The sequence below is a fragment of the Gymnoscopelus microlampas genome (assembly GCF_963454915.1).
Source record: "Gymnoscopelus microlampas genome assembly, chromosome: 5".
Classification (NCBI taxonomy): domain Eukaryota; kingdom Metazoa; phylum Chordata; class Actinopteri; order Myctophiformes; family Myctophidae; genus Gymnoscopelus; species Gymnoscopelus microlampas.
The window spans coordinates 40,568,518-40,581,419 of NC_139942.1; the positions used below are offsets into that span (position 1 = coordinate 40,568,518).

The 12,902-nt window shown below is 42.1% G+C and overlaps 1 protein-coding gene across 1 annotated transcript in view; it reads right to left on the bottom strand.

The window, feature by feature from the left end:
• Nucleotides 1-12,902, bottom strand: part of col6a1 (collagen, type VI, alpha 1) — a 34,490-nt gene that overhangs the window by 20,003 nt on the left and 1,585 nt on the right. Inside the window, exons 3-20 of the mRNA XM_084058383.1 lie at nt 12,661-12,867; nt 11,606-11,765; nt 9,262-9,378; nt 9,056-9,076; nt 8,486-8,506; nt 8,344-8,388; nt 8,096-8,149; nt 7,930-7,974; nt 7,580-7,606; nt 7,365-7,391; nt 7,134-7,178; nt 6,953-7,006; nt 5,340-5,402; nt 5,181-5,243; nt 4,000-4,053; nt 3,814-3,849; nt 3,667-3,729; nt 1,690-1,752 (exon numbers count right to left, since the gene is read on the bottom strand). Coding sequence (XP_083914509.1) covers nt 1,690-1,752; nt 3,667-3,729; nt 3,814-3,849; nt 4,000-4,053; nt 5,181-5,243; nt 5,340-5,402; nt 6,953-7,006; nt 7,134-7,178; nt 7,365-7,391; nt 7,580-7,606; nt 7,930-7,974; nt 8,096-8,149; nt 8,344-8,388; nt 8,486-8,506; nt 9,056-9,076; nt 9,262-9,378; nt 11,606-11,765; nt 12,661-12,867 — 1,165 coding nt within the window. The remainder of the gene's footprint in view (nt 1-1,689; nt 1,753-3,666; nt 3,730-3,813; nt 3,850-3,999; nt 4,054-5,180; nt 5,244-5,339; nt 5,403-6,952; nt 7,007-7,133; nt 7,179-7,364; nt 7,392-7,579; nt 7,607-7,929; nt 7,975-8,095; nt 8,150-8,343; nt 8,389-8,485; nt 8,507-9,055; nt 9,077-9,261; nt 9,379-11,605; nt 11,766-12,660; nt 12,868-12,902) is intronic.

The window sequence follows — 12,902 nt, forward strand, 5'->3', positions numbered from 1 at the left end:
CTAATGCATGTAGTGTATTATTATTATAACACTGCCTTATGCCTTATTAAGAAAACCATATTGAGGCTTTGGCGCGGACAGAGGGGGAGAAGAACTGAGTCAGAGGGGAAAGAGTGAGCGCGGAGGTTCCCAGGAGGAAGAAGAGTGAGTGAGAGAGAGGAGAGGATGGAGACAGGGATGGGAGGGTGAGCAAGCAAGAGAGACAGAGAGAGAGAGAGTGAGAGAGAGAGAGAGAGAGAGGTGGGGAGAGAACAGGAAAGAAGGAGAGCGAGAACATCCAAACGTGAAGGGAGCTACTGCTTCTGGACAGTGTCCAGACTTCCACCTATTTAGGCTGCTTCCCATTTTATTCTGACTCACAAACAGAGGTACAGATGAAAATGCACATCTGTATGCGCAACATGCGCACGCACACACACACACACACACACACACACACACACACACACACACACACACACACACACACACACACACACACACACACACACACACACACACACACACACACACACACACACACACACACACACACACACACACACACACAGTGGTGGAACAAGTACTCCCTCACACTCACGTAGCACTGCCAATCCGACCAATATGTCTGAGTCATAGTGTTGGGGGTCAGAGTACCCATTGTACCCGTCTGTCTGTGTCCCTTTTGTGCCCATACTGTATACAGTATGGAGATACAGATATTTCCATATATGGGCATATATGGAAATATCTGTATCTGTGAGTCCTTGTCCCTTTTATGCCCATATATGGAGATCCCTGATGTCGTCAGTATTTACCCATATATTGGAATGCCCATATATGGGCATATTGGTTGGATCTGTGGAGCTGATTGATTTGTTTGCGGCTGATGTCATGACGACACATTGAGGTTAGACAACACACTCCATATTTGGACGTAGCTGCATTGGAAACTCCTTATATGGTTATGGCTGTGTCAGAGTGACGTCAGAGGTCTGTCTGCCCGCCGGCCGGCCGGCCCTCCCATTAAGCAATTTTAATATAAGGATAGCAGATCTACAAGCTGTGATGCATTTTTGAATTGCCAAAAGTATAAAATAGGGCATAGATGTTTAATGAATACTATGTTAAGTAACTAGTAACTAAAGTTTTAAAATAATTGTAGTGGAGTAAAAGTATAATATTTGTCTCTGGGAAGCAGTGGAGTAGAAGTCTAAAGTATCAAAAAATGTAAATACTCAAGTAAAGTAGAAGTTCAGGTCTGTCCAGTACTTATACTTTACTTGAGTAGCACTGTATGAAGTTACTTTCCACCACGCTTATACACACACACACACAAACACACACACACACACACACACACACACACACACACACACACACACACACACACACACACACACACACACACACACACACACACACACACACACACACACACACACACACGCCACAAGCGGGCACGCACAGTAGAAGGACTCATTCTCATTCCAACTGGAGGAAAGGATGCTGAGAGGGGAAAGATGACTAAGTTAGAAAGCCCCAAGATGGTTAAAAACGAGCATGCGTGTGTGCATGTGTGTGTGTGGTCTTGTGTCCATATACAGTACCTGAATGTATGTTGATATGTGTTTGTGTGTATGTTGATCATTTATCTGTGTTTATGTGGGTGCACGTGTGTTCATGTGAGCGTTGCTGTGGCTTACTTACTGGATCTCCGTTGGGGCCAGCTGAGCCCTCCCTACCCTGCTCTCCGCGAGGTCCTGGATCCCCCTGGCAAGGAACAAGAGCAGTGAATCAACTCACACCGCACATCTGAAGTCCACAAGATACTAATAATAGACAGGCACATAGAGCCAAGTTTGAAACAGCGTTAAGCCTTTAAGCATAATAGATTACATTAGGCTGACTAAACTAAACAGACAGCCAAATTCTTTTCTTTTTCTAGGATTTATACAGTAGGTCAATCCAATTGCCACTTCAGTTGCCAGTTCAACAGTTCAACATTGAATTTCCCATACTACTACACTTCAAGAATACAGTACCTCTAACGCAGGATTATTAAGCAAGTTCTTTTCTGTTCTTTCACCATCATGCAACAAATTGCATGATGGTGACTACAGGTCCCCAGGAAGACCAGCTGATGGCTGCACAGATGGGTTAAGATGAGCGCACGCCGCACAGGGGGAGCAGTTGGGTGTTAAGTGTTTTGCTCAGGGACACTTCGACACAGATTGGAGCGGGGAGGCAAACCGGTGACTGATTACCAGACAGCCTCTCTACTGATGGCCTTATGAGTGTGCGCGCCTGTCTGTGTGTCTGTGTCTGTCTTGAGCTTGTACAGTAAGTAAGTAAAACTTAGACTTGGAAACCAACGTTTCCTGACTGGAGTCATATGACCCATAGAGTAGGTCAGGAGCGTATCTCCTGTTTCCATAGCGTGGAAGGCAGCTTGATACAAGTACACGCTCTAGACATGACGCTAGTATGTCGCAGGGATTTACCCCCAATCAAATCCTTGATGCTGAGTGCCAAAGCAGGGAGGCATTGGTTACCAGTTTTTAAAGTCTTTGCTATGACTCGGCCGGGTATTGAACCCCGGCCAGCACCATCTCAGTCTCAGGGTGGATACTCTAACCACCAGGCCACTGAGCTGGTCTATGAGCTGCATCTAAATATGTGCTTAAGTACAGTACTCAAGTAAATGTACATTGTTACTGTCCACCACATGATATCTGGAACTTAAAGTAGCATTCAAGTTTTGGTATATAGACCAGTAACTTGCTGAGATAATCTACCATGCTGAGATAATCTAAAGTGATTTGACTACTAGCCTAAAATTGGTAATCAAACCAAACATATTTTTTTGTTTTTATTGCATAATGGACATCTAATATACACATTTCTCAAAGGATATTTAATTAATTACTTAATAAATGTGCATATTTGGACAGTTCACTTCAGATCAGATGCCAGGTCAGCTGTCAATTAAAGGAAACAAATATTAAATGTTTATTGGTCTTTTCTGAGACTGTTTAAGCCTTTAGCAAATACTATTTTGACCTGTAAATTCCACTCACCTGGCAGTGAACAAAGTGGTCTTTTTACGCATCTTTGACCAAGGTTTGCCACTCTAGACAAATATTATACAGTAAAGGTCATCCTTTCCTGAAATGCACTGGTCCTTTTACATATTCAGCCAGTCATCTGCTTTAACCGCATAAACCCTATATAGTTGTTGTGAGTTTGTAGATCTGCTATTTTCTGTTCGCCTCAGAATAGGGACTCTAGGTTTCATGTTGTTAACTTGATCTGCTTATTTGGCCGAGGTTGATCACAGATCAGTTCATGACACACGCATGCACGCACGCACGCACACACGCACGCACGCACGCAAAAGGCGAACATTCAGTCAAAATAGGCAAACATTTGGCGAACATTCAGTGAAAATAGACAATCTACAAGCTCACAACGTGTCACATAGTGTGCAAGCTTGTAGATTTGCTATTTTCGGCAAAGATATTTTGTATTGAAGTTAAAAGGGAGGGTCACTGAAGTATATAGGGTGATGTGGTTAAATAGTAGCTGAATGGCAGGAGTTCGCCCTGATCCATGCTTGATTAGGGCCATTTATACCGACACCTCCTATATCGCCTCTTTCGCCTTGTCAACCTCATCGTCACTTACTATTTCTCCTCTTGGACCTCGGTTTCCACGGGCACCTTGTTCACCTTTCTCTCCTCCTAGTCCCTAAAGGTGAGTTGAGACGGGTGTTAAAACACACACTCACATAGAAGCACACACTCACAAAGTATTGATATCATTCATATTTACTCTCTCTCCACGCGGTCCGTCCGCTCCTGATGTGCCCTGAAACACATAGACACACACACATTGAATAGACAGATAGACAGATAGGATATCAGAGTACATCACCAGTTCATGAACTTGACATCTCCGGGAACTTCCTATATTTTCGTAATGTCGTAACAACGGTTTCAAATAACTGGAATCACTCACGTCATCGCCACGTTCTCCTTTGTCCCCAGGGAGTCCGCCAGGGCCACGGTCCCCCTATCAGTAAAACACAGAATTTCACTGATGTATCCATCAACAAGCTACAATTCCCTATCTTTCTCATTACCCCGCAGCAACGCATGGCAGGGTATAGTAATCACTTCAGTCTGTCTGTGTCTGTGAACAAAATAACTCATTTTCACAAATCATATCGAGAATGATTGATTGGCTGTTCCAAGTACAAAGGTCAAAGACAGGCCCGGAATGAACTTCGGGCAGGCCGAGACATTTCCCCATGGCCTGTTTGCCTAAGTGGCCTGGCCTGTCTGTCTGTCAAAAAAAACGGTCTGAAGGTCACTGTCCATGATCAAGGCTGTTGTGTTGTGTGTTGTGTGTTGTGTGCGTGCGTGTGTGTGTGTGTGTGTGTGTGTGTGTGTGTGTGTGTGTGTGTGTGTTGTGTGTGTGTGTGTGTGTGTGTGTGTGTGTGTGTGTGTGTGTGTGTGTGTGTGTGTGTGTGTGTGTGTGTGTGTGTGTGTGTGTGTGTGTGTGTGTGTGTGTGTGTGTGTGTGTACGTGTGTGTGCATGGCTAGGGTGAGCCCGGGAGGGTGTATGACTGAATTATAGTCTCAGTCAAGCCCTGGTGTAAGTCACAGACAATTTCAAGGTCAAGACCCAGAATTGATGGCCGAATTTTCAAGAAACTTGATAGGAATGAACAGTCGGCTGCCCTGAAGAGATGATTAACCTTTAGGTCAAAAAATGCCGAAGGTCAACGTCGAAATCGAGAACAGGCACGCAGATTTTCAAGAAACTTGGTGGGAATGATCTGTACGCTGCCCTGAAGAGATGATTACGTTTTGGATCTAAAATGTCTAAAGTCAAGGCCACAATCAAGGTCAAAATTTGCCTACATAATACTCAGGAAGAGAGAGGCATAGAATGAGAGATGTTGGTGTAGGGGGTTTGTACCTTAAGGTAGGGCTGGGTGTCGATTCGTTTGGTATACAAGAAATTTAAATAATCATCTGCTTCTCGATAATTCGATTAACATACTATGCAAGTTGGTTAGAGGTTCTAAATTTTGTTTTTTTTATTATATTTTCTGTGAATTTTCCAGCCCTACATTGGTTGGGGCTGGGGGTTTACACCCCCAGGTTCCTTTGTTTATTTGGATATTATAGTACCTTGGGTCCCAGGGTCCCATAGTTGCCCGGTCTTCCTGGTTCACCAGCTCCTCCCTTATCTCCCTGGAATACATTACATACAAATGTGTCAGTGCACACAGTGACAAACAGGTGTTTAACTACAGTATCTTTGACAGTGCTCGTCATTTCTCATCTTACTAAGCCTCCTTTGTTTCCGTATGGGCCGGGGTCTCCCTTTGGACCGTGTGTTCCCTGCTGACCCTGGAAGCAAAAAACAAAGACAATTTCACTATTATGATCATGAACTGCTGAAGTCACGTCAATCCATTTGCAAGGCCTGTGCATGTATGCGTTACAGTGTGCGTGTGTGGATGTACTGTACGTGTATGTACTGTATGTGACTGAAGCATGATTTTGTTGCTGTCGGGCAGAAACCTTGTATCTCCATATTTCAACTTTTTATGTTTTTAAATGAATGCCCTATCTAATACAAGAGTGTCACATAAAAGTAGTGAAAATAGCATGTCAACAAGCGTAGTGAGCTTGTAGATCGGCTATTTTCACTATTCTAAAATGCTTTCAAAATAACGGTTTTGGACGTTTCCAAGGTTTCCACCTGAAAGCAACGATTTATACTTCGTCAATGGTGGCGTGCACCAAAAATAGGAGATCTACAAGCTCACAACACTTTTCGCCCGTGCAGCTTTGTGAGCTTGTAGATCGGCTATTTTCGGCACGCGATTAATTAGGCATGACTGTGTGTGTATGCCTGTGTGTGTAGTTACAGTATGGCAGTACTATAGCTTCATTTAAACAGTCTGTCAGCAGAGAATGTAAACAGATGGTGATTAAAGAGCCAAAAGTCCTAGCATCCCCCAGCCTCAGGGCCCTAGTCACTCACCAAGACGCTGAGGTTCCAAACATGCAAGTATGGCTAATGGCTAAACTGTAAACAATAGTGGTCAGGCCACAGACACTGATGGAAGTGCTGGACTGGTGTGTCCATATGTGTGTGTGCATGCGAGTGTAAATTAGTGAAAGAGAGTGTTAGATCGGGAATAAAGTGTGTGTGTGTGTGTGTGTGTGTGTGTGTGTGTGTGTGTGTGTGTGTGTGTGTGTGTGTGTGTGTGTGTGTGTGTGTGTGTGTGTGTGTGTGTGTGTGTGTGTGTGTGTGTGTGTGCGCGCGCGCGTGCGTGCGCGTGTGTGGGTGTGCGTGCGTGTGTGTGTACGTGCGTGTGCATGATTGAGTGTCAATGTGCAACTTTCCATTCCTCAAAAGCAGCAAACATAATGACAATGTCAAAGACGAAAACATACTCCAGGACGGAATGTTATTTAATTATTATATTATTCAGTAACAGGAGTCTCCCTAGCTGTCTCTCCAGCTATTAAATAAACAGAAAATACATTTTCAGGTGGGTTGAAAATGTTCAGCTTATCAAGAAAGAGTACCCATTTATCAGCTTAAATTTGATCGTGTTCCAGTTCCAATTTTGTCTGCTCATTTCTTAATGCCATCACTTCCAATTTCACTTAATCTGTATTCTATGCAAGTTTTCTCTCCTGATTGGATAAAATAGGTATCCCAACCTGAAAATACATTTTCTGTTTACTAAAGAGCAGGAGAGACAGGAAGACTTATGTTACTGAACAACACTCTATTGCAATGAGTACTATCAGAATATATAGCTAATTAACACTTATTTTAACAAAAGAATATTACTTACCCTACCTTTAAGATTTGAGATCTGAGAGTGGGCATTTATGATTTATTATGTAAGATATTAGATTCAACATTTAAATGTACTTACATTTGATCCAGGTCCACCTTTGCAGCCGGGAAGACCGGGGAAACCAGCTTCACCCTAGTGGGGAGAAAGGCAGACATGTTATCAAAGAAAACACAAGATTTCATGACAACAATAATAACCAAACAGACGGTAGTAAAACAGCCAGGGCATGAATGTTTGAACAACTGTAACTGCAACACACCTTTCTTCCATCAGTTCCATCTCTTCCAAATTGACCTTTATCCCCCTGAGGAGACAGAGAGAGAGAGAGAGAGAGAGAGAGAGAGAGAGAGAGAGAGAGAAAGAGAGAGAGCAAATGAGACAGGGAGAGAGAATGAAGGAATCCACCATTTATTTTCAAAGAGCAACCCTAGGAGCAGATAAGAGGAAAGAAAGCATACCACACGGTATCTGCTACTTAAAATAAGCTTACCTTGTAGCCTTTATGTCCTCTTTCACCCTGTAACAAAACACAAGAAATTGGTCAGCCGCATTACATTACAGCGCTTCTATACATTTTGCAAACTAAGGCTACAACACAAGTCCATTAAATACAGGATACATTCAGTGAAATTCTAAGAAATACATTTGAACAATTCTTGGTTAAAGTGTACATTTTGAATGTGTGTGCTCTGGGTGTAGGTCTACCTTGTCTCCTCTTCCACCACGGTCACCCTGGAAACACAAACATATAGAGTTAGCGTTGTAATATTAAACAGGTGCTATTACATAATTATTACACCATTACCGTAAACATCTTTCTTCAACCTTCTTCTTTATGATTGGTTAAAATGATAGTCAGAATTATTTACATGACTAAGTCAAAATGCTTTTGTTAACGTTTAAGGCCCCCTTGCACCCCAAATATTGTTGAGCTCTTGTCTCCCTATGAGCCTCTCTAAAGCCTGAATGATTTTATTAACACATTTTTCCCTGGACCCCACTTTGAGAACCACTGGTATAAATCACCTTCCTCTCTTCAGCTCAATGTATCATACCTTCATTCCTCGGTATCCGACAGGGCCGGGATCTCCCATATTGCCCTGTAAAAGCAATGAAATAAGTCATCAGGAGGTGTGTATACTTTGCATAAAAGTGTATACTTTGCATATTAGGATGTGTTAATGCTTGCATGTGTGTCTGTGTGGGAGACGGGGTGCTTACTACGGCGCCGATATCTCCTTTCTCTCCTGGCAACCCTGGTCTGCCTGTTTCTCCCTATAAAGACAATACAAACAGAATACAAGTTGTACAAATTGAGGCAGTGCAGAAGTTGAGAATGCATGGTGCAAATGTGTACACGGTATTCTAATTTCTCCTGGTAGTTACCCTTTAGCCTAGAGAAGAACAAACAAGTAAACAAATGTCTCCGGGTTGAGTAGATATGGTGTAACGATAGTACGATCTCTCACCTTTGCACCAAAGTCTCCATCCGGTCCTTTGGGCCCTCCTGGAGCCTGCAGGGAAAGAAAGCATGGTAAGTGATGTGATGTCATGGGTTCGAACAACTTGAGCGCTATGAATGCACATAAAGGTGTCATACGAGGTACTTACATTGCAGTCGAAAGAGCAGCACTGAAAACATAAGAAGAAAAGAAAGGATTGAGTCAGTGATGTCAGATTATCATCTATTATATATAAATGCTTTACTCTTCATAAGATGTAAACATAACGGCTAACAATTAGCTAAATGATGGTTAGCATCTGAATGGTAACCCAAATCTTCAGCACCACCCATTGGTGGAGCTGAGGTCATCTAGCCCAAACCAAACAGTGGGTCAGGACCCATGTTTGGGTCGCGGACCAATTGTCATGGGTCGCTTGTAAAGGTTTTCGTTTCCTACATTTAAAAAAACATATATATTATTTGAAATATTTTTTTTTAAGTTTATCAATTTTTCATCAATTAAAACAAATTCCAACTTTTTTCTTAAGTATTTCATGAATACAGTTTTAAAATCGAATCATTTCCATTAAAAAAAACATCTCATTTCTCTTTTGGGTCTTGAGCTAAAACGATTGGGAACCTCTGATCAAGCCTATCAGCTTCATACAGGTACAGCACCAGGTATTTATGTTTTCAGAGCAAACATATAGCAACATGTAAACTTTAAAAAAACATACCACATCCTTTGTCTCGTTTGTCTGAAAAGCAAAAGGGAAAACAGTGGTTAGGATGACATCAAAATGCAAAGAGAAGAGAAGAGAAGAGAAGAGAAGAGAAGAGAAGAGAAGAGAAGAGAAGAGAAGAGAAGAGAAGAGAAGAGAAGAGAAGAGAAGAGAAGAGAAGAGAAGAGAAGAGAAGAGAAGAGAAGAGAAGAGATACATACAATCATGTCAATGATGCTGCGGATGGTTCCCATCTTGGTGGATCCGAATTCACCATCGGCAGCAGTGAAGTTCTGTCTGTAGGTGTGGTCTGTGGCAATGACTGACAGCCTGGTTTCCTGGTGAGACATCACAGAAAATAAACATGTAAAGGCCTAAAGGTATGACTTGTAGCTTCTGTTAAGGGCTGGTATGGGTTTTATCCAGTTAAGTTAGAAGTAGTAGCGTATAATAATAATAATAATAATAATAATAATAATAATAATAATAAGGGTAATAATAATAATAATAAACTTTATTTGTATAGCACCTTTCATGACATGACATGCAGCTCAACGTGCTTTACAGAGCAAGAATACAATTACAGTTACAAATAATTTAAGAAAAATAAGAAAAGCAGAAGCATAAAACACATTAAAATAATAGCAAATGGCAGTGAATCAGGCAATACAGTGAGGACATGTACAACAACACAAAGATTTAAAAATCAACCAAAAAATCAGCTAAAAGCAAGAGTGAAGAAGTAGGTCTTGAGCTGTGCTTTAAAGATATCCACAGAGGGTGCCTGTCTTAGGTGTAATGGGAGTTTATTCCACGCTCTCGGTCCGTAGAAGCAGAATGCTGCTTCACTGTGTTTTTTATATGTCATTGTAGGCACCTCTAGCAGGTCAGCACTTGAAGACCTGAGGGGCCGGTTTGTAACATATCTCTCTAGGCAGTCATAGAGGTAGGAACGTGCCAGACCATTTAGAGCTTTATAAAGAAGTAAAATAATTTTAAAATCAATCCTAAAAACAACCGGGAGCCAGTGTAGTGAAGCTAGAACTTGAGTAAGATGTTCTCTCATCTTAGTTTTAGTTCAAACTCTGGCTGCCGCATTTTGAACGAGTTGTAATCTGTCAGTTGTTTTCTTTGGCAGGCCAGAGTAAAGTGCATTGCAGTAATCAAGCCGAGAGAAAACAAAAGCGTGGATCAGCGTTTTTGCATCGTCCAACGACAGATAGGCTCTGATTCGCGCAATATTTCTAAGATGAAAGAAAGCAATCTTGGTAACATGATTAATGTGTGTATTAAAATTCAATTCAGAATCAATAATAACCACCAGGTTCTTTACTGTAGTGTTACTTTCTACAGTCAGGTTACCAAGTCTACTTATTATTGATTCTCTCTGCTCACTAGAACCAATTATGAGAACTTCTGTTTTATCCTCATTTAGCTTAAGAAAGTTCTCGCTCATCCAGCATTTTATACTGGACAGACAGTTCAACAACGGGTCTAGAGCGCAGGGGTCGTCTGGAGCTATAGAAATATATAGCTGGGTATCATCAGCATAGAAATGGAAATTCACTCCGTGATCGGTGATGAGTTCTCCCAGCGGCAGTATATACAGGGAGAACAATAAAGGACCAAGAATTGAGCCCTGTGGAATACCAGAACAGATGTCATGTTTGTCTGAATCAAAGTCAGCTAGACTGACAAAAAAGCTTCTGCCTGTTAGGTAGGAGTAAAACCAAGACAAGGCCGTGCCTGACAAACCAATCCAGTACTCCAGGCGTTTTATTAGAATTGTGTGATCGATTGTGTCAAAAGCAGCCGTTAAATCAAGGAGTAGGAGAACGTATACATTTCTGTCGTCAGCGGACACCCTAAGATCATTAATTACTTTTACAAGAGCTGTTTCTGTGCTGTGACCTTTCCTGAAGCCAGATTGGAATTTGTTATTTCCATTATTTCCATTTGTTATTTCCATTCCATTATACCTTATTGTTCTGTAAAAACACTTCCAATTGATGGATGTGTTTTTTTTATGGATGTGTGCCAGAAAAGACAGATTAGAGATTGGTCTATAATTACCCAGCACAGAAGGATCAAGGTTGTGTTTCTTGACTAAGGGCCTGACTACAGCCGTTTTCAGTGAGTCTGGAAAGACGCCTGAGAGTAAAGAGCTGTTTACGAACATTTCTATATTCTCCTGATGATAACATACTGAGGACTTGCTTCTAGCAATTATTCAGTTTTCCATGGAAAAGAGTTAATAAAATCTCACAAAGAGACGCTGAGCTTTCAGTTGCCTTCTGGATGTTTTTAGGCTGAGGCATTACATTATGTCACAGGATGATTTAAGGGTGACCTCTGTATGTCTTTTGGCAACAGGCCCTAACAGCACCAGTTCATCCAATGTGACATAACTTGCTCAATTTGTGTTTCACATAGATTGAACGTACAGCTATATGTATATATGTGTGTGTGTGTGTGTGTGTGTGTGTGTGTGTGTGTGTGTGTGTGTGTGTGTGTGTGTGTGTGTGTGTGTGTGTGTGTGTGTGTGTGTGTGTGTCTGCGTTATACCTCCTGGTCAGGGGAGATAGCGACAGCGAACACTTTAACACCATGTTGTCTGGCTTCGTTAGCAGCCTCCTGCACACCTCCACAAGGCTCCTTGTAACCAGTGATGGGATGACCATCGGTTATTACTACAATGTACTTGTTCTCATGGTAGTGGGAACCCCTGTAAAGACAAATGCACACTTATTAAACGATAAATTATAATACATAAGACTCAGATACTGTAGGTCAGAGGATTAAAGATAGTTGAACCACTTGAAACCTATCCTAGTATGAACATTTGGCAGATTGTGACGTGTTGTGAGTTTGTAGGTTGCCTATTTTCGGCAAAGATATTTAGTGGAGAGCAGAAACAGGAGGGGGCCTAGTATAGAGCCCTAGGGTACTCAAGTCAACTAAATATAGAGTTTAAGTGGTTAAAGAAGCACTTTCACTCATTGCCAATCTTATCTTCATATAATTGGTCCTTAATAATGATCATGGCAGATGAAGACAGCACAATGTCTGTCTACTCACTCTGTGCCCCATTGATGAGCTATGGACAGTTGTTCGTACCCTGCCTACCAGTGATATCATCGATGGGGATTCCAAACTAATAGAAACCTCTCTCTTCCTGGAAAGTTAGCATGCTGAAATAGAAGCCATTGTTCTTGCATTCATCAAAAATAACAAATAAAAGCTCAAAATCTTGTTTGAAATGACCAAACCTGCCTACCAATGATGTCACTGGTAGGCTTTCTGAACTGTCCACAGCCCTTAAGGATGAAAAAAGTATTCACCCCACCACCTGACTAATACTAATGGAGAATAAGCAAACTTTTGCTAGTTAGTTTGGTCTACATGGAAAGCATCTAGGCGTGTGTGTGTGTGTGTGTGTGTGTGTGTGTGTGTGTGTGTGTGTGTGTGTGTGTGTGTGTGTGTGTGTGTGTGTGTGTGTGCGTGTGTGCGTGTGCGTGTGTGCATGTGTCCGTGTGTGCGAGTGTGCGTGCGTGCGTATGTGCGTGCGTGTGTGCGTGCGTGTGTGTGTGTGTGTGCGTGTGCGTGTGTGTTGTCATTACCCTATGAGTAGCTCAGCGAGGGCTCTCTTGATAGCACAGTCAGTGTATGTGCCCTTGCCGATGTATTTGATGGTGGCAATGTCATTCTTCAGCTCCTGGCGTAGCGCTGTGTCACTGATGTCAGTAAGACTGCGTACGAGGATGACCTCGTCACTGTAATGCAACGCTCCGGAGTTCCACGTCAGGTAACGATCACATGGATGGCGCCTGAGAAATGACACACAACAAATGATTGACTGACA